The sequence below is a fragment of the Rhinoraja longicauda genome, chromosome 7, assembly GCF_053455715.1.
Source record: "Rhinoraja longicauda isolate Sanriku21f chromosome 7, sRhiLon1.1, whole genome shotgun sequence".
In the NCBI taxonomy this organism is placed as follows: Eukaryota; Metazoa; Chordata; class Chondrichthyes; order Rajiformes; family Arhynchobatidae; genus Rhinoraja; species Rhinoraja longicauda.
The window spans coordinates 44,120,655-44,139,209 of NC_135959.1; the positions used below are offsets into that span (position 1 = coordinate 44,120,655).

General features: G+C 44.5%; 1 protein-coding gene across 1 annotated transcript in view; it reads left to right on the plus strand.

The window, feature by feature from the left end:
• The window catches only part of atp8a2 (ATPase phospholipid transporting 8A2), a 171,014-nt gene that overhangs the window by 13,480 nt on the left and 138,979 nt on the right, over positions 1-18,555 (plus strand). The window contains exons 2-4 of the mRNA XM_078403060.1: positions 164-263; positions 4,600-4,698; positions 15,592-15,637. Coding sequence (XP_078259186.1) covers positions 164-263; positions 4,600-4,698; positions 15,592-15,637 — 245 coding nt within the window. The remainder of the gene's footprint in view (positions 1-163; positions 264-4,599; positions 4,699-15,591; positions 15,638-18,555) is intronic.

An 18,555-nucleotide genomic window follows, 5' to 3' on the forward strand; every position in this document is an offset into this window, starting at 1 on the left:
TTGTTTCCTTTCAAGGTTTTTAAAAATCCATATTGAAATAGGTGCAGGTGGAGGCCATTTGGCCCTTCGAGCCAGCACCGACCGCTCTTGTTTTAGGATGTCATGTTTTTTTTAATTGATTTCTACTCTCTTAATAACACTATCCATTCTTCATTTTTAACAGCACTACAAAATACAGCGTGGTAACATTTCTGCCTCGCTTCCTGGCGGAACAGATCCGAAGAGCTGCAAATGCTTTCTTTCTCTTTATAGCATTATTACAAGTAAGTGTAACTTGGTCATATTGCTGTGGGATTCCATTTTAATTTAAGCCACTTCTACTGGTATCTTCTTGCGCATTGTGCCTTGACTGAGTGTTAATCGTTAGAACAAGTGATGTTAATAAAATGATGGCCTTGTGGTAAATTTCTATTCATGTTTATTTTGAACATTGTCATTGATTATGTAATCTTTATTGCATTTATATTTGTAAGGTTTATAATAATACCACACAATAATTTGTTGGTATAGTTCTTATTATGTGACTACTAATTTGTATTGTTGTGGTTATTGTGTGGGATTTTGGTTTGTTGGTCTACCCCACAGTCATTTTGGTTCATACAGGCAATTGTGGCATTGGGAACATATTTTGTGTGGTGCAGGGTCCCCTGGAGGGCAGATTCTTGATTGGTAAGGATGTCAGGGATTATGGGGAGAAGGCAGGAGAATGGGGTTGAGAGGGAAAGATAGATCAGCCATGACTGAGAGGTGGAGTAGACTCAATGGGCTGAATGGCCTTACTCTGCTCCAGTGACATGAACATATGGAGACTGGATGTGGAGTTACCTGCTACTGTAAATGAAGAAAAGTAAAGAAACCAACTGCAGTCTGTTTTTACCCAGAGAAACTAGAGTATTCAGCCCAAAACCTAGGGTTACATTTATTTACTCTTAGCATAGGACATAGGAGCAGAATTAGGCCATTCGACCCATCGAGTCTCCTCCGCCATTCAATCATGGCTGATCTACCTTATCCTCTCAACCCTATTCTCCTGGTTTCTTCCAATAACCTGGGATGCCCATACTAATCAAGAACCTATCAATCTCCCCCTTAAAAATTACCCAATGACGTCCTCCACTGCCGTCTGCATGAATGAATTCCACAGATTCGCCACCCTCTGGCTAAAGAAATTCCTCCTCATCTCTTTTTTAAAGGTACGTCCTTTTTTTTTTGCGGCTGTGCCATCTGGTCCTGGACTCTCCCACCAGTGGAAACATCCTTTCCACGTCTACTCTATCCATACCTTTCATTATCCAGAGGTTTCAATGAGATCTCCCCTTATCCTGCTAAACTCCAGCGAGTACAGGCTCAGAACCATCAAATGCTCCATTAGTCCAATCATCCCCGGGACCATTCTCTTAAACCTCCTCTGGACTCTCCCCAAAGCTAGTACATCCTTCGAAGGTAGACACAAAATGCTGGAGTAACTCAATGGGACAGGCAGCATCTCTGGAGAGAAGGAATGGGCGACGATTCGGGTCAAGACCCTTCTCCAGACTTTTTCAGTACATCCTGCCTCAGATGCGGGGCCCAAAACTGCTCACGGAGTTCCAAATGTTTCCCTGATTCCCAGTTGCCTCCACAAAGATAACCTTAGGAACCCCTCAGGATTCTTCCTTCAACTAACTACCACCTTTGCCCCAATCACCATACACTCCTCTCCATCGCTATGAAATTGGGATAACATAGAACTCGTGTGACTGGGTGATCGGTGGACGACGTGGGCCGATGGGCCTGTTTCCATGCTGTGTCTCGAAGCGAAACTAAACTAATCCAAGCCCAAGGATAATGAGGCAAATGGCAAGACATCCCATCCGCATGGAAACTGATGTGATGCAGATTGGGTTTTAAAGAAGGAATCACATTTAAGTTTAACTTAGCAGCTACATTACTCAGTGCACACAAATTGAATTTTTATTTTCCTTCTTCAATAAAAGGAGCATTGAATCACATGTTTCGGAGGTCATCATTTCTTTGTTATTTAATCAGTGGCTGGAGCCCAAGACTAATGATTCTTGAGTCTGAATCCCTGCGGCCGAGAGAGAATGTAAAATCAGTTATTTAAATCTGAAAATAAAAGCTGATATCATATTAATGATCAAGAAACTCCTTGATTGCTATGAAAAATCAGAGTGCTCTGTCATCCTTGAAAACAAGGAACTGCAGATGCAGGTTTACAACAACAAAAAAACACACACAAAGTCCTGGAGTAACACAGCGGGTTAGGCAGTATTTCTGGAGAACATGGGTAGGTGATGTTTCAGACTGGGACACTTCTTCAGACTCAGTCCTGAAACATCACTTATCTATATTTTCCAGAGATGCTGTCTGACCTCCTGAGTTACTCCAGCACTTTGTGTCTTTTTCCACATCCTCCAGTGTGATCATCTATTAAGGACATAGCCAAGGATAGAAGCCGCTTGTCCTAACATAACACAGAAAATGTTGGTAATACTAAGCAAGTTAGGCAGTATCTTGAATGGGTACTGTCCGATTCATCTCTACGCCATTACGGACATTAGACATTGTCTCTGGGACTGATGCGCTACAATGCTGAGAACTATATTCTGCACTCTATCATCCCTTTTGCTTTACCTATTGTACTTGAGTTTGACTTGATTGTATTCATGTCTGGTATTACCTGTTTTAGTTGGATAGCATGCAAAACAAAGCTTTTCACTGTGCCTAAGTACACGTGACAATAATAAACCAAAACCTAGAGTTGAGGCTTCAGTTGAAAGGTTGTCATCTTTTTCCCTTTTTCTTTTTTTGTTTTCTCTTGTTGCTGACTGACTGCAGTATTTCCAGCATATTTTTTCTGTTTTATATTCCCAGCACCTACAGTTTTTTTAAAAACCCACTCGTCCTCGTTCAATCGCACTGGAATATTGAGAAAAATTCTGCGTGCCAGACAAAGATATATTTAGCCTTGAGAATATTAAGAAGATTTACCAGAAGGAGACCCAAGTTCAAAGAGTTTATTGTAATGAGAGCCTTTCCATCGATAATGCAAACTTGGGTTATGTTCCCTGCTTTAAAAGGCAATCACAGTTATTTAAGTTTATGGTTTACTGGTAGAGTGGATGCAGAAAAGATATTGCTGTTTATTAGGAAGTCTAGAATTGGTTGGCAAAATATAAAAATTGGAGCTAGGCCCTTGGCAGTAAAGTAAGGAAACATCGTTTGATACCGAGGGTGGTGAAAGTTTGACCTGGGTCCAATCCTGACTGCGGGTGCTGTCTGTGTGGAGTTTGTCCATTCTCCCTGTGATTGCGTAGGTTTTCTCCAGGTGCTACGGTTTCCTTCCACTCTCCAAAAATGTGCAGGTTTGCAGGTTACTTAGCTCCTGTAAATTGGCCCTTGTGTGAAGGTATGAACTAGAGTTTGGGTGATCGCTGGTCGGCGCAGACCCAGTGGGTTGACTGTGCCACTCATTTAAGCTTGCTCCTCAGCCTCCCACATACCTGGGAAAACAATCCCAACCTAGTCCCAGTCTCTCCTTCTATATCGAGCCAACCACTCCTGGAAATGTCCATGGGATTTTTGTCTGCATCCTTTCTAGCTTAAATGCACCCTCTTTAAGCAGCCAAAACTATGCATATTCCCCAAGCTGGTATTGCCAATGTCTTGATTTATCCATGACATCATTGAAAATGGAAGTCTGAAGCTGTTGTATTCTTTCTAATTTAGTTTAGTTTATCGTCCCATGTACTGAAGTACAGTGAAAAGATTTTGTTGCATGCTAACCAGTCAGCGGAAAGACTGTACATGATTACAATCGAGCTGTCCACAATGTACAGATACAGGGTGAGGGGAATAATGTTTAGTGCAAGATAAACTCCAGCAAAGTCAAATTAAAGATAGTCCGAGGGTCTCCAGTGAGGTAAATGGTAGCTCTAGACCACTCCCTTGTTGTTGATAAGATGGTTCAGTTGCCTGATAAATTAATCTGTGTCTAATATTATGTGCTCCACTCTGCTTATTCAGCCATCTTTAATATCGTTCGCAAATGTGGATTCTCTATGCTTGGTCTCAAAGTCAAAGATATGGATTAGAAATAGCTGAGGTCAAAATACTGATGCCAAGAAGAACAGCTTAGACCATCGTATTAAGTTGTCATTGTTATCGAGTCGTTTGGCTGGAAACAGGCCCTTCAGCCCAACTTGCCCATCCTGACCAAGTTGCCCCATCTACCATAGTCCTAACTGCCTGCGTTGGCCCATATCCTTCTAAACTTTTCCTATTCATGTACCTGTCCAAAGTCTTTGAAATGTTGTTATAGTACCAGCCTTGATTACCTTCTCTGACGGCTGGTTCCACCTACCCACCACCCTCTGTGTGGAAAAGGTTGCCTCTCAGGTTCCGACTAAATTTTTCCTCTCTCACTTTAAACCTCATGTCCTTTGGTTTGTGATTTCCCTTATTATGACTAAAATACTCTGTGCATTCACCCAATCAATTCCCCTCATGATTTTATACACTACATTGATGTTGGTTATTGATTACTTCTGAAGTGAGTATAAAAGTATTTTTGGTAAAGCTAAATATTCTTTGTTTCAGCAAATTCCGGATGTTTCTCCCACAGGGAGGTATACAACTCTGATGCCACTCATCTTCATTCTCTCAGTTGCTGCCATCAAAGAAATCATTGAAGATTATGTAAGTACTGTAACCATTTAACACTTAATATAAGATGTGTTAATAACTATCATATGACCTTTTTTGAATGCTGAGGAATTCCATTGTTTGAGAGCTCAGGAATCCATTAACCTGTGGTTTGGAATCTAATTGACCTAATTATGTTACTGCATAAAAATGTAGAACTGCTTTTGGTAATGCGATGGAAATGAAGCTTCCTCAGTTGTAAACACAGTACGATTATCATGATTTACTTCATGAATTTCAAGGGCAGCACAGTGGCATAGCAGTAGAGCTGCTACTTCACAGCACCAGAGACCCGAGTTCGATCCTGGCTCTGGGTGTCTCTGTACAGAGTTTGTACATCCTCCCTGTGACTGCATGAGTTTTCTCCGGGTGCTCTGGTTTCCTCCCACATTCCAAAAGATGTACAGGTTTGTAGGTTAATTGGCTTCAATAAAGTTGTAAATTGTCTCTATTATGTAGGATGGTGTGAGTGTACGAAGATCGCTGGTCAGAGCCAAAGCAAACGATGGATTTTACCAAAAGCTAAAATGGATTTTGAACGCAGAGTTAATGATTTTAAATAAAGACTGCAAAAGGCCTTGGTATTGATGAACTCTGTCTCTAATTGTCGAGGATAGTGGACAAAACGCTGATATATAAAACATAGAACAGTACAGCACAAGAACAGGTCCTTGAGCCCACATTTAGCACTATTTAGCACTATTACCTCTGTCATATGTCCCGCCCCCAGTACCAGCTTAGTTGGGTCCCCTGCTAAGGGCGAAGAATTCTCTAAATTTTTCACTAGCAAAGTTGAGAACATTAGAATGAATATTTCCCCTCCCACCCGTGACCTAGCTGTCTCACTGGTCTGTTCATCTAAATTGGACTGTTTCCAACCCGTCACTCTATCCTCCCTTGCAAAGCTTGTCTCCACTATAAAACCTGTAACCTGCACCCTTGACGCTGTCCCCACTGCCCTTCTGAAGGATGACATTGCAATAGCCGGTCCCAGCATCCTCTCCATCATCAACAGTTCTCTGGCCACTGGCACTGTTCCAACCTGTTTCAAGCACGTGGTGGACCAGCCCCTCCAGAAATAACCTAACCTAGACCCCACCTTGCCTAGCAACTAGAGACCCATTTCCAAACTGCAATTCCTGTCAAAAATCCTTGAAAAGGTAATTCTAAATCAACTACTGCCTTACCTACACCAAAATACCATCCTGGAAAGTTTCCAGTCAGGTTTCAGGGCCCACCACAGCACAGAGTCTGCCTTGTTGAAGGTACACAACGACCTGCTTCTCACCATCGACACCGGCGACTGTGCAATCTTGCTCCTTCTCTACCTCAGCGCAGCGTTCGATACAGTGGACCACACCATCCTTATTGACCGTCTCTGATACGGGGTTGGCGTTGATGGCACTGCCCCGAGCTGGTTCATTTCCTACCTCAAAAATAGGAGTTTCTCCATCAACATAGGCAATTATTCCTCTTCCCCAGCTAGCTTCTCCTGCGGGGTTCCACAAGGCTCCATCCTAGGCCCCATTCTCTTCTGTCTATACATGCTCCCCCTCGGCCAAATCATTCAAAGGCACGGCATTTCTTTCCACTGCTATGCGGATGACACACAGCTTTATCTCCCCCTGAAACCCAACAACCGGTCAAATTTAATCAGCCTCATGCACTGCCTTGAGGACATAAAATGTTGGATGGCACAGAACTTCCTTCAACTAAACGAGAACCCCCCCCCCCCCCGACTCCATCAAAACGATAACAGGCAGCCTTGGAAGCCTATCCTCCCTAGTCAAACTGCATGTCAAAAACCTTGGCGTGATATTTGACTCTGCATTAAAGTTTGACAAACAAGTCAACGCTGTGGTAAAAGCCAGCTTCTTCCAGCTTCGTACCATAGCTAAAATCAAACCATTCCTCCAATTTGATGACATTGAAAAAATCATTCACGCATTCATTTCCTCCCGCCTAGACTACTGCAACTCCCTGTACACTGGGATCAGCCAATCATCCCTGTCCCGCCTGCAATTGGTCCAAAACGCCGCAGCGAGGCTCCTGACGGGTACCCGTAAAAGGGACCACATCACCCCGATTCTGGCCTCTCTCCACTGACTCCCAGTACAGTACAGAATCAACTTCAAGCTCCTCCTATTCACATACAAAGCCCTAAACGGGCTTGCCCCCCCCCCCCCCCGCCATATCAAAAATCTTCTAACCCACCACTCTATCTCCAGGTCCCTCAGGTCGGCTGACTTGGGGCTACTGACTATCCCGCGGTCTAGGCTTAAGCTCAGGGGTGACCGCGCTTTTGCGGTTGCAGCTCCTAGACTGTGGAACAGCATCCCTCTCCCCATCAGAACTGCCCCCTCCATCGACTCCTTTAAGTCCAGGCTCAAAACCTATTTCTACTCCCTAGCGTTTGAGGCCCTCTGAGGGGGCGCTGTGAACTGTTTATGTATGTGCTGTTATGTTTGTGTGCCATTTATGTTCGTTTCTTAGTACCTGAACCGATGTACAGCACTTTGGTCAACGTGGGTTGTTTTTAAATGTGCTACACAAATAAAATTGACTTGACTTAACTTGACAATGTCTGTGCCGATCATGAGGCAAAGTCAAACTGCCTCTCCTCTGCCTGCATATAATCCGTATCCCTCCATATCCTGCAATATACACGTGCCTATCTAAAGACCTCTTTAAACACTGCTATTGTATCTGCCAACACCACAACCCGTGGCAGCGCATACCAGGCACCCACCACCCTCTGTGTAATAAACTTGCCCTGCACATCTCCTTTTACATTTTGCCCCTCTCTCCTCAAAGTTCTTCCTCCTAGTCTTTGACATTTTTCTGGGTGAGAAAGATTCTGACTGTCTACCTTATCTATGCCTCTCATAATTTTATAAACTTCTATCAGGTTTCCCCTCAACCACTGACACTGCAGAGAAAATAATCAAACCTAAATAATCAAACCTTTAAACCTATACCCTCTAGCAATTGATCTTGTGTAAATATCTTCTTATCTGGTTCTAACCATATTCGGTGAAAACAGTTATCTTATTACTATTACAGATACATATAGATACATAGACAATAGGTGCAGGAGTAGGCCTTTCAGCCTTTCGAGCCAGCACCGCCATTCAATGTGATCATGGCTGATCATCCACAATCAGTTCCCCATTCCTGCCTTCTCCCCATACCCCTTGATTCCACTAGCCCTAAGAGCTCCATCTAACTCTCTTTTGAATGTATCCAGTGAATCGGCCTCCACTGCTTTCTGAGGCAGAGGATTCCACAAATTCACAACTCTCTGTGTGAAAAAGTTTTTCCTCATTTCAGTTCTAAATGGGCTACACTTTATTCTTAAACTGTCGCCCCTGGTTCTGGACTCCCCAACATCGGGAAGATGTTTCCTGCATCTAGCGAGTCCAATCCCTTAATAATTTTATATGTTTCTATAAGATCCCCTCTCATCCTAAATTCCAGTGAATACAAGCCCAGTCGCTCCATTTCTTCATCATATGGCAATAGACAATAGGTGCAGGAGTAGGCCATTCGGCCCTTCGAGCCAGCACCACCATTCAATGTGATCATGGCTGATCATTCTCAATCAGTACCCTGTTCCTGCCTTTCCCCATACCCTCTGACTCCGCTATCCTTATGAGCTCTATCTAGCTCTCTCTTGAAAGCATTCAGAGAACTGGCTCCACTGCCTTCTAAGGCAGAGAATTCCACAGATTTACAACTCTCCGACTGAAAAGGTTTTTCCTCATCTCTGTTCTAAATGGCCTACCCCTTATTCTTAAACTGTGGCCCCTGGTTCTGGACTCCCCCAACATGGGGAATATGTTTCCTGCCTCTAACGTGTCCAACCCCTTAATACTCTTATATGTTTCAATAAGATCCCCTCTCATCCATCTAAATTCCAGTGTATACAAGCTTAATCGCTCCTGTCTTTCTGCATACTGCAGTCCCGCCATTCCGGGAAACAACCTAGTAAACCTACGCTGCACGCCCTCAATAGCAAGAATATCCTTCCTCAAATTAGGAGACCAAAACTGCATACAATACACCAGGTGTGGTCTCACCAGGGCCATGTATAACTGCAGAAGGACTTCTTTGCTCCTCTTCTCAACTCCTCTCTTTATGAAGGCTAACATTCCATTAGCTTTCTTCACTGCCTGTTGTACCTGTATGCTTACTTTCAGTGACTGGTGTACTAGGACACCCAGGTCTCATTGTACTTCCCCTTTTCCTAACCTGACATCATTCAGATAATAATCTGCCTTCCCGATCTTGCCTCCAAAGCGAATAAACTCACATTTATCCACATTATACTGCATCTGCCCATTCACCCAACCTGTCCAAGTCACTGCATCCTCATAGCATCCTCTTCACAGTTCACACTGCCACGCAGCTTTGTGCATTCTGCAAATTTGCTAATGTTACTTTTAATTCCTTCATCAAAATTATTCATGTATATTGTAAATAGCTGCGGTCCCATCACCGAGCCTTGCGGCACCCCACTAGTCACTGCCTGCCATTCAGAAAGGGACCAGTTAATCCCTCCTCTTTGTTTCCTGTCTGCCAACCAATTTTCTATCCATGTCAATACATAAGATAATCATAATTATAAAACCACCTCTCAATCTGGCTGAGTTTATTGAACAAACATTTTTTAAATCCCATATTGATACTGCTTAAGTACAATTAATGACAAATTTCATCTGTGTTATAAATTTGTGCAGTAAATTCTTCAAATTGATTTCATAAGTCATAGGAGCAGAATTAGGCCATTTGGCCCATTGATTCTACTCCGCCACTCAGCTATGGCTGATCTATCTTTCCCTCTCAACGCCATTCTCCTGCTTTCTCTCCATAACCTCTGACACCCTTACAAATTAATTAAAAATACCCAATGATTTGACCTCCACTGCTGACTGTTGCAATGAATTCCACAGATTCACCACCCTCTGGGTAAAGAAATTCTTCCTCATCTTCCTAAAGGAACGTCCTATAATTCTGAGGCTATGACCTCTAGTCCTAGACTCTCCCACTAGCGGATTCATCCACTTGATCCAGGCCTTTTACTATTTCTACATTCATGAGTGCACCATAAGGATTGTGAATAGATTTGATAAAGATGTTTGATTGATGGTGGCTAACATTAAACCTCTCTTTGTGGCTTTACCTCTGCAGGCACCAGTTTTTCTTGCCACTGTTTATAACTGCTTCTGAAAGAAAATTAATTGTTGCACTAGGGCACTTGGTGAGCAGGAGAGTTGCTACCTTACAACGCCAGAGATGTGGGTTCGACCTTGACTATGGGCACTGTCTGTATAGAGTTTGTATGTTTTCCCAATGATCTGTGTGGACTTTCTCCGTGTCCTCTGGTTTCCTCCCACACTCCAAAGGCGGGCAGATTATAGTCTAATTGGCTTGGTAAAATATAAATTGTGCCTAGTGTGTGTAGGATAGTGTTAGTGTATGGGGATCGTTGGTTGGTGTGGACTTTCTCTAAACTAAACTAAAAAAGGTAATGGCAATTCAATGAATCTTGTAATCATGATCATGTTATCTTAACCCATTTTTCAGTGGCGGAAATATTCCCAGATGCTCAACAATTTCAAGCAACTTGCTCTATTCACAGTTACAGACCTGCAACTGAGGAAAATCTATTTATTTTGGAGATAAATGGGAAATTTACATTTCTTATTTCTTTGTTCCATTTTAAATGGTCAGAGATGAAGCGCCATCTCTCAAAAAACAAAATTGCTGTACACAGGCTGGAGCCCGAACAAGATTGCTGGGTTTGGAAAGCCATTAAAGTATAAATAAAACTCTAGTTCCAAATTGAATTGTAAACCATCTGACATTAGTGTGCATGCAGAAATTGGATTGCATTATAAGTAGTGCTAATATCCATTAACATTATGTATAATTGTCTCCACCTACTTGTATACTCGCACCAGGATCTCTACAATAGAATTATGTTTTTTTTGGTATTCCTCTAGTCATACAGTGTAGAAACAGGCTTGTCGGCCCAACTTGCCCACAACGGCCAACATGTCCCATCTACAGTAGTCCCGCCTGCCTGCGTTTAGCCCATATCCCTGTAAATCTGTCCTATCCATGTAGCTGTTTAAATGTTTCTTAAACGTTGTGTTGGTACCTACCTCAACTACCTCCTCATGCAGCTTGTTCAATACACCCACCACCCTTTATATGGAGAAGGTTACCCCTCAGGTTCCTATTAAATCTTTCCCCCCTCACCTTAAACCCATGTCCTCTGGTACTCGATTCCCCTACTCTGGGCAAGAGATTCTGTGCTTCCACCCAATCTATTCCTCTCATGAGGAATGTAAGAATCCATCTTGGAGGCACTCCATAAACTCCCTTTCCTAGGGTCCATTACCAACCTGATTTTCCCAGTCTACCTGCATGTTGAAATTTCCCATAACCACTGTAGCATTACCTTTGCGACATGCCAATTTTAACTCCTGATTCAACTTGCACCCTATATCCAGGTTACTGTTTGGGGGCCTGCAGATAACTCCCATTAGGGTCTTTTTACCCTTACAATTCCTCAGTTCTGTCCATACTGATTCTACATCTCCTGATTCTATGTCACCCCTTGCAAGGGATTGAATATCATTCCTTACCAACAGCGCGACCCCATCCTCTCTGGCCGCCTGTCTGTCTTTTCGATAGGTCGTATACCCCTGAATATTCAGTTCCCAGCCCTGGTCCTCTTGTTGCCATGTCTCTGTAATTCCCACAACATCATACTTGCCAATATCTAACTGAGCCTCAAGCTCATCCACTTTATTTTTTATACTTCGCGCATTCAAATACAACACTTTAACCTCGGTATTCATTTCTCCTCTCACACCGGTCACTATTGGCCCTGACCTTACTCTCTTATCCCTTCTCGAACTTTCCTTCCCATTAATTCAGGAGTCTTTTCCTGAACTTTTCCTGAAATCACTCCCTTTTAACTCCATCATATTCCAAGTTTGCCAACCCCTCCCCCCCACTATTTAGTTTAAACCCACACGTGTAGCACTAGCAAACCTGCCTGCCAGAACGCTGGTCCCTCTCCAGTTAAGGTGTAACCCGTCCCTTTTGTACAGGTCACCCCTACCCCAGAAGAGATCCCAATGGTCTATAAATCTAAATCCCTGCTCCCTGCACCGGCCTCTCAGCCATACATTCATATCCCCTATCTCCCTGTTCCTGCGCTCACCAGCACGAGGTACAGGAAGCAATCCAGAGATAACCACCCTGGATGTCCTGCTTTTCAGTTTTCTTCCTAATTCCTTAAACTCGCGATGCAGAACCTCCTTCTACTCCCCTCCCGACGTCGTTCGTGCCCACATGCACAACTACTTCTGGCTGTTCACCTTCCCTCTCGAGGATGTTCTGAATCCTTGACATCTTTAACCCTGGCACCAGGGAGGCAACAGACCATCCTTGAGTCTCGCCTGCCACCACAGAATCTCCTGTCCGCACCTTGGACAATGGAGTCACCCACCACTATGGCTCTGCCCGACGTCAGTCTCACCGGTCGAGTCTCATCGTTGGTATTGGAGCCACCGACCTGTCCGCCGTTCGGACTGGAAGCATCTTCTGCCCCGACAGCTCCCAAGAAGGTGCACCTGTTTTCAGTCGGCACAGCCTGCACTCCACTTGTACTACCCTTTCTCACACAATACAATACAATACAATATATCTTTATTGTTATTGTACAGGGGTGCAACGAGATTGGGAATGCGCCTCCCATACGATGCAATAAATTAATTAATTTTAACAACAACAACCCAACGAAACAAATTGTAACAGTTTTAAGACAGAATAAAGTGCAAGTAGATCTGTGCCAGATCACTGTGCGATGTGACCATCCGGCTCAGCAGGACTGGTTCATAGCAGCTATGCAGCTATGGCCCTGGGGATGAAGCTGTTCCTGAGTCTGGAGGTGTGGGCGTAGAAGGCGTTGTATCGTCTGCCCGATGGAAGGAGTTCGAACAGACTGTTGCAGGGGTGTGAAGAGTCTTTGTGGATGCTGGTGGCTTTTCTGAGGCATCGTGTGTTGTAGATGCCCTCCAAGTCTGGTAGCTGTGTTCCGATGGTCCTCTGAGCTCTATGGACTACCCGCTGTAGAGCTTTCCTTTCTGCCTCCGTGCAGCTGAGGTACCACACAGGGATGCCATGCGTTAGGATGCTCTCTATGGTGCAGCGGTAGAAGGTCGTCAGCAGCTGTTGGGGTAGACGAGACTTTTTCAGTGTTCTTAGGTAGAACAGTCTTTGCTGTGCCTTCTTGACCAGCGCAGCAGTGTTATTGGACCATGTTAGCACTTTTGCTCTTCCCGTATCCGTGGCGTGACAACCTCACTGTAGGTCCTGTCCTGGAAACTCTCGTCTTCCCTGGTGGCTCTGAGGCCAACCAACTGCTTCTCCAGTTGCCCAACACGTTCATTCAGGAGCTGCACCTGGACACAATTCCTGCAGGTGTAGTTCGCAGAAGCTCCAGTGGTGTCCCTGCCTTCTCACATCCGACAGGAAACACACTGCACCAACATGCCTGCCATTTCTTCAGTGTCAAAAATCACGTCAAGGTTCAACAAACGTAGCCTCCTTGCCTCAGCCTCCTCGCTAAGGACTCTCGAGCCAAAGACTCACTTTACCTCCCAAGGTCGTTCCTAACAAGGCCGCTACGCTACAGCTGCACTTACCTTTATCTGATACCCAATCAACTACTTTAGGGCTGATTAGTAAATTCAACAACAACAGTTCAACAGAGCTTTATTTGTCATTCGGTACCAAGGTACCGAACGAAACTACATAGCAGTCACACAAAAAAGAACACAAGACACACAACCCCAACACAAACGTCCATCACAGTGACTCCAAACACCCCCTCACTGTGATGGAGGCAACAAAATTTCCACTCTCTTCCCCACGCCCACGGACAGACAGCTCGTCCCCGACCGACCCGCACAGTCCCCGCAAGGGGGTGGAAGTCCCCGCGGCCGAGTCACACCGGGCGCTGAAACGTCTCGCGGCCGAGCAGGGCGATGGAAGGCCCCGCGACCGAGCCTTGCGCAGCTAAGTCCCACGGCCGAGCCGCACCGGGCGATGTTAAGTCCAGCGGCCGAGCCGCACCAGCGATGAAAAGTCCCGCGGCCGAGCCGCACCAGCAATGTAAAGCCCCGCGGCCGAGCCGCGCTAGGCGATGTTAAGTCCCGCGGCCGAGCCACACCAGCGATGAAAAGTCCCGCGGCTGAGCTGCACCGGGCGATGTTAAGCCCCGCGGCCGAGCTGCACCGGGCGATGTTAGGCCCTGCGGCCGAGCCGCACCGGGCACTGTTAAGTCCAGCGGCCGAGCCGCACCAGCGATGTAAAGTCCCACGGCCGAGCCGCACCGGGCGATGAAAAGTCCCGCGGCCAAGCCGCACCGGACACTATTAAGTCCAGCGGCCGAGCCGCATCGGGCGATGTTAGGCCCCGCGGCCGAGCCGCACCCCGCGCCGTGAGGAAGAGACCTAAAAGAGAAAGGTTTCCCCCACCCCCCCGCCACCCCCCACCCACACCGCCCACACCACCACCCCCCCCCCCCACACATACACAACCAAAAAAAAAAAAAAAAACCATCCCAACACCGACACACAACAAAAAAAAAAAAAGGAAAAAGACGAACAGACTGCTAGCGAGCCGCAGCCGTTAGGCGCCGCCACTTCCTGAATTACCTGAATCTGGGTCTTGGTGCTCTTTTTAAACTGCCTCTACCTGTGAGTCTCTTTCTTTTGTCACAAACGTTGCAGCCAATTAACTCTTTACTCCGTTTTTCAACTGCCTGCTTCTCTGTGCAAGTATAAATAGGGGAATCAAGAACCAGAGGACATGGATTTAAGGTGAGTGAAAGATTAAATGGGAAGATGCGGGGCAATTTTTTCCACACAGAGGATGGTGGGTTTATGGAATGAGCAGTCAGAGGAGGTAGTTGAGGCAGGTACTATATCAACATTTGAAAGACACTTGGGCAAGTACAGGGATAGGAACAAATTTGCAATTTTTACTGAGGCCAATTAACCTACAAACCTGCACGTCTTTGGAATGTGGGAGGAAACCAGAGCATCCTGAGAAAATCCAAGCAGTCACACGGAAAATGTGTAAACTCTGTACATACAGCAGCTGTGGTCAGGATCGTACCCGAGTCTCTGGCGCTGTATGGCAGGAACACTACCAATGCCACACTGTGCCGTCCCAAATGATTTCCAAAGATGTCAAAACATTTTGTGTAACATACCCAATCTCTCATTGTGTGGCCTATTGCAATGGTTGTTATTCTTTAGATGGTTGGGGAAATCGGCACTGGGAACTCCCAGTTGCATGGTAATAAATGATAACTTGTTTTCATGTGTTCAGTGAACATTCAGTAGGTTGTACTGATTTGATATGTTGTCTTAGTAGCCTGGAATTAACAGTGTAGGAGGGCATGTTGGCCTGTCAAAATGGTTCAGATTTTAGTTTTTATTGAAAAAACAAATTAATTGGTTTGGTGGAGAATGTGCAAAGTCCATACAGACAACACCAAAGGTCAGGGTTGAACCCAGGTCTCTGGCACCGTGAGGCAGCAGCTCTACCCGCTGCGCCACTGTCTCTGCAACTTGGAACTGACTTGTTTTCTTTCATTTTAATCAACCTGAATCGTTAACTTTATTTCTCTTTTCACACATGGCGTTTGACCTCCTGGATGTTTTCAGCATTTTCTGTTTTTATTACACAAAACTAGTGATGCATCTTTAATTCTTGAGTGGTCCTTCATCTCAAAATAATCTTGGGTTGAAATTAATTATATTACCCTTGAAGCACTGAATTCTGTTTCCTCTGTTGCAGAAAAGACACAAAGCTGATAATACTGTCAACAAGAAGAAAATAAAAGGTGAGTGCTTGAGAAATCAAACATTGGCATCAGTATGCTTGAGGAATACAATTTTTTATAACATTTTATTGTAAGGCTAACGTTGCAATTCCCATAGAAAACGTAAATCATGATGACCGATGCCAGTTTCAATCAATTTTAATTAGTCTTGTTTATTATTGTCATGTGTACTGAGATACAGTGAAAAGCTTTTTGTTGCATGCTATCCAGTCAGCAGAAAGACTATGCATGATTACTATCAAGCCGTCCACAGTGTCGGGATACTCTACGTTTAGAGCAAGGTGAAGTCTGATTAAAGATAGTCTGTGAGTCTCCAGTGAGGTAGATGGTAGTTCAGGACTGCTCTCTAGTTGCTGATAGGATGATGGTGTTTGTTGCCTGGTGACAGCTGGGAAAACACTGTCCCTGAATCTGGATGTGCTTTTAAACTTCTGTACTTTGAGTGCAGAATGTGGTAGAATTGCTGCCTTACAGCGCCAGAGACCCGGTTTCAATCCTAACTATGGGTGTCTGTAAGATGTTTGTACATTCTCCCTGTGACGTCGTGGGTTTTATCCTAATGCTCTGGTTTCCTCCCGCATTCGAAAGAAGTGTGGGTTTGTAGGTTAATTGGCTTTGGAATCATTGTAAATTGTCCCTCGTGTGTAAGATAGTGCGAGTGTACGGTGATCACTGGTCGGTGCGGACTTGGTGGGCCGAAGGGCCTGTTTCCACGTTGTATATCTAAACTAAACTAAAGGAGCATGATTTGTGGTGAGATAGACCTTTTTGTATCAGCAAATTTCTGAGTGTATCAAGTACAAGGAAAGACTTTGAGTGCAGTCACTAAAATGAGATAGGAAAACCTACAGCCATTGGTGCATGATAACTTCCTGTAAATAGTATTAAAATAAGTTTGTGATTTTGAGATAACAGTATCATTGACTGAACCAGTTGACACATCATTCCTGAATTTTCTGCAATAACAATACTAGGAAAGCAACAAATGAATTCATCCTGTACTGACTTGTAACACTTATTTTTAACTTGTAACACTTAAAGTTCATATGTGCACTGGAAGTTATAATGGGCTATCAACCAAATTTTCCAAAAATTTGTAATACTCAATCTAATTGCCAGGCTGAGTATCCTTTTTAAATTAAAAATGAAATCAGATTAATGCTACAAATTAGCAGTGTATAACTTGTTATAACAAAGAACTGCAGATGCTGATTTATAGCAAAGATTGACACAAAGTGCTGGACAATAGACAATAGGTGCAGGTGTAGGCCATTCGGCCCTTCGAGCCAGCACCGCCATTCAATGTGATCATGGCTGATCATTCACAATCAGTACCCCGTTCCTGCCTTCTCCATACCCCCTGACTCTGCTATCCTTAAGAGCTCTATCTAGCTCTCTCTTGAAAGCATCCAGAGAATTAGCCTCCACTGCCTACTGAGGCAGAGAACTCCACAGATTTACAACTCTGACTGAAAAAGTTTTTCCTCATCTCCGTTCTAGATGGCCTACCCTTTATTCTTAAACTGTGGCCCCTGGTTCTGGACTCCCCCAACATTGGGAACATGTTTCCTGCCTCTAACGTGTCCAATCCCTTAATAATCTTATATGTTTCAATCAGATCTCCTCTCATCCTTCTAAATTCCAGTGTATACAAGCCCAGTCGCTCCAGTCTTTCAACATACAACAGTCCCGCCATTCCGGGAATTAACCTAGTGAACCTACGCTGCACTCCCTCAATAGCAAGAATGTCCTTCCTCAAATTTGGAGACCAAAACTGCACTCAGTACTCCAGGTGTGGTCTCACTAGGGCCCTGTACAACTGCAGAAGGACCTCTTTGCTCCTATACTCAACTCCTCTTGTCATAAAGGCCAACGTACCATTAACTTTTTTTAACTGCCTGCTGTACCTGCATGCTAACTATAAGTGACTGATGAACATCTCTTTGTACTTCCCCATTTCCTAACGTGACACCATTCAGATAATAATCTGCCTTCCTGTTCTTACCACCAAAGTGGATAACCTCACATTTATGTACATTAAACTGCATCTGCCATGCATCTGCCCACTCACACAACCTGTCCAAGTCACCCTGTATCCTCATAGCATCCTCCTCACAGTTCACACTGCCACCCAGCTTTGTGTTATCTGCAAATTTGCTATTAACTCAGAAGGTCAGGCAGCATCTCTGGAGGAAAAAAAAGAGAATTTCTGCTCGCACCACACCTCAAACTCCGATCACTGAGACACGTCCAACATAAATGTCTGAAATTCAAGTGTCTGCAGAAGGGTCCCGACCAGAAACATCACCTACCTCTGTTCTCCAGCGATGCTGCCTGACCCGTTAATTTGCTTCAGCATTTTATGTATAACTTGTTTTTCCACTTGTATAATCAAACTTGTTTCATTTTGGAGAAATTTAACCAGAATTTAACCTGATCGCTTTAGACTTTGTGGAAAAACATGAACAAATATTTTGTGTTTAAAATAATTTTTCCGAGGATGTTGCGAGGACTCGAGGGCCTGACCTATAGGGAGAGGTTGGTCAGGCTAGGACATTATTCCTTGGAGTCTTCTTCTTTTGTGTCCTTCATCTAGGTTTCAAATGTTCGGCCAGGCTCTTGCACAGTGGGCAGCCTTCTCATTTGCCACTGCTAGATCTTCCAGGCAACATTGTTCACCAAGAAGTGGGCATCTTAGTAGGTGTGGCATGGACTGTACAGATGTTCCACATTCACATTCTGTGTCTGTTGCATCTCCATAGCCCCATTTGCTCATATTGGTCTTGCATCGGCCCATCCCTGTATGAAGCCTATTGAGGGACTTCCAGGTCTTCCAGTCACACCTGTGACCAGGTGGTAGCTGTTTCTTGGTTGGGATTGGCGGCTTTTCGTGGTGGTGGTTTTCACTGCGTTTCTTT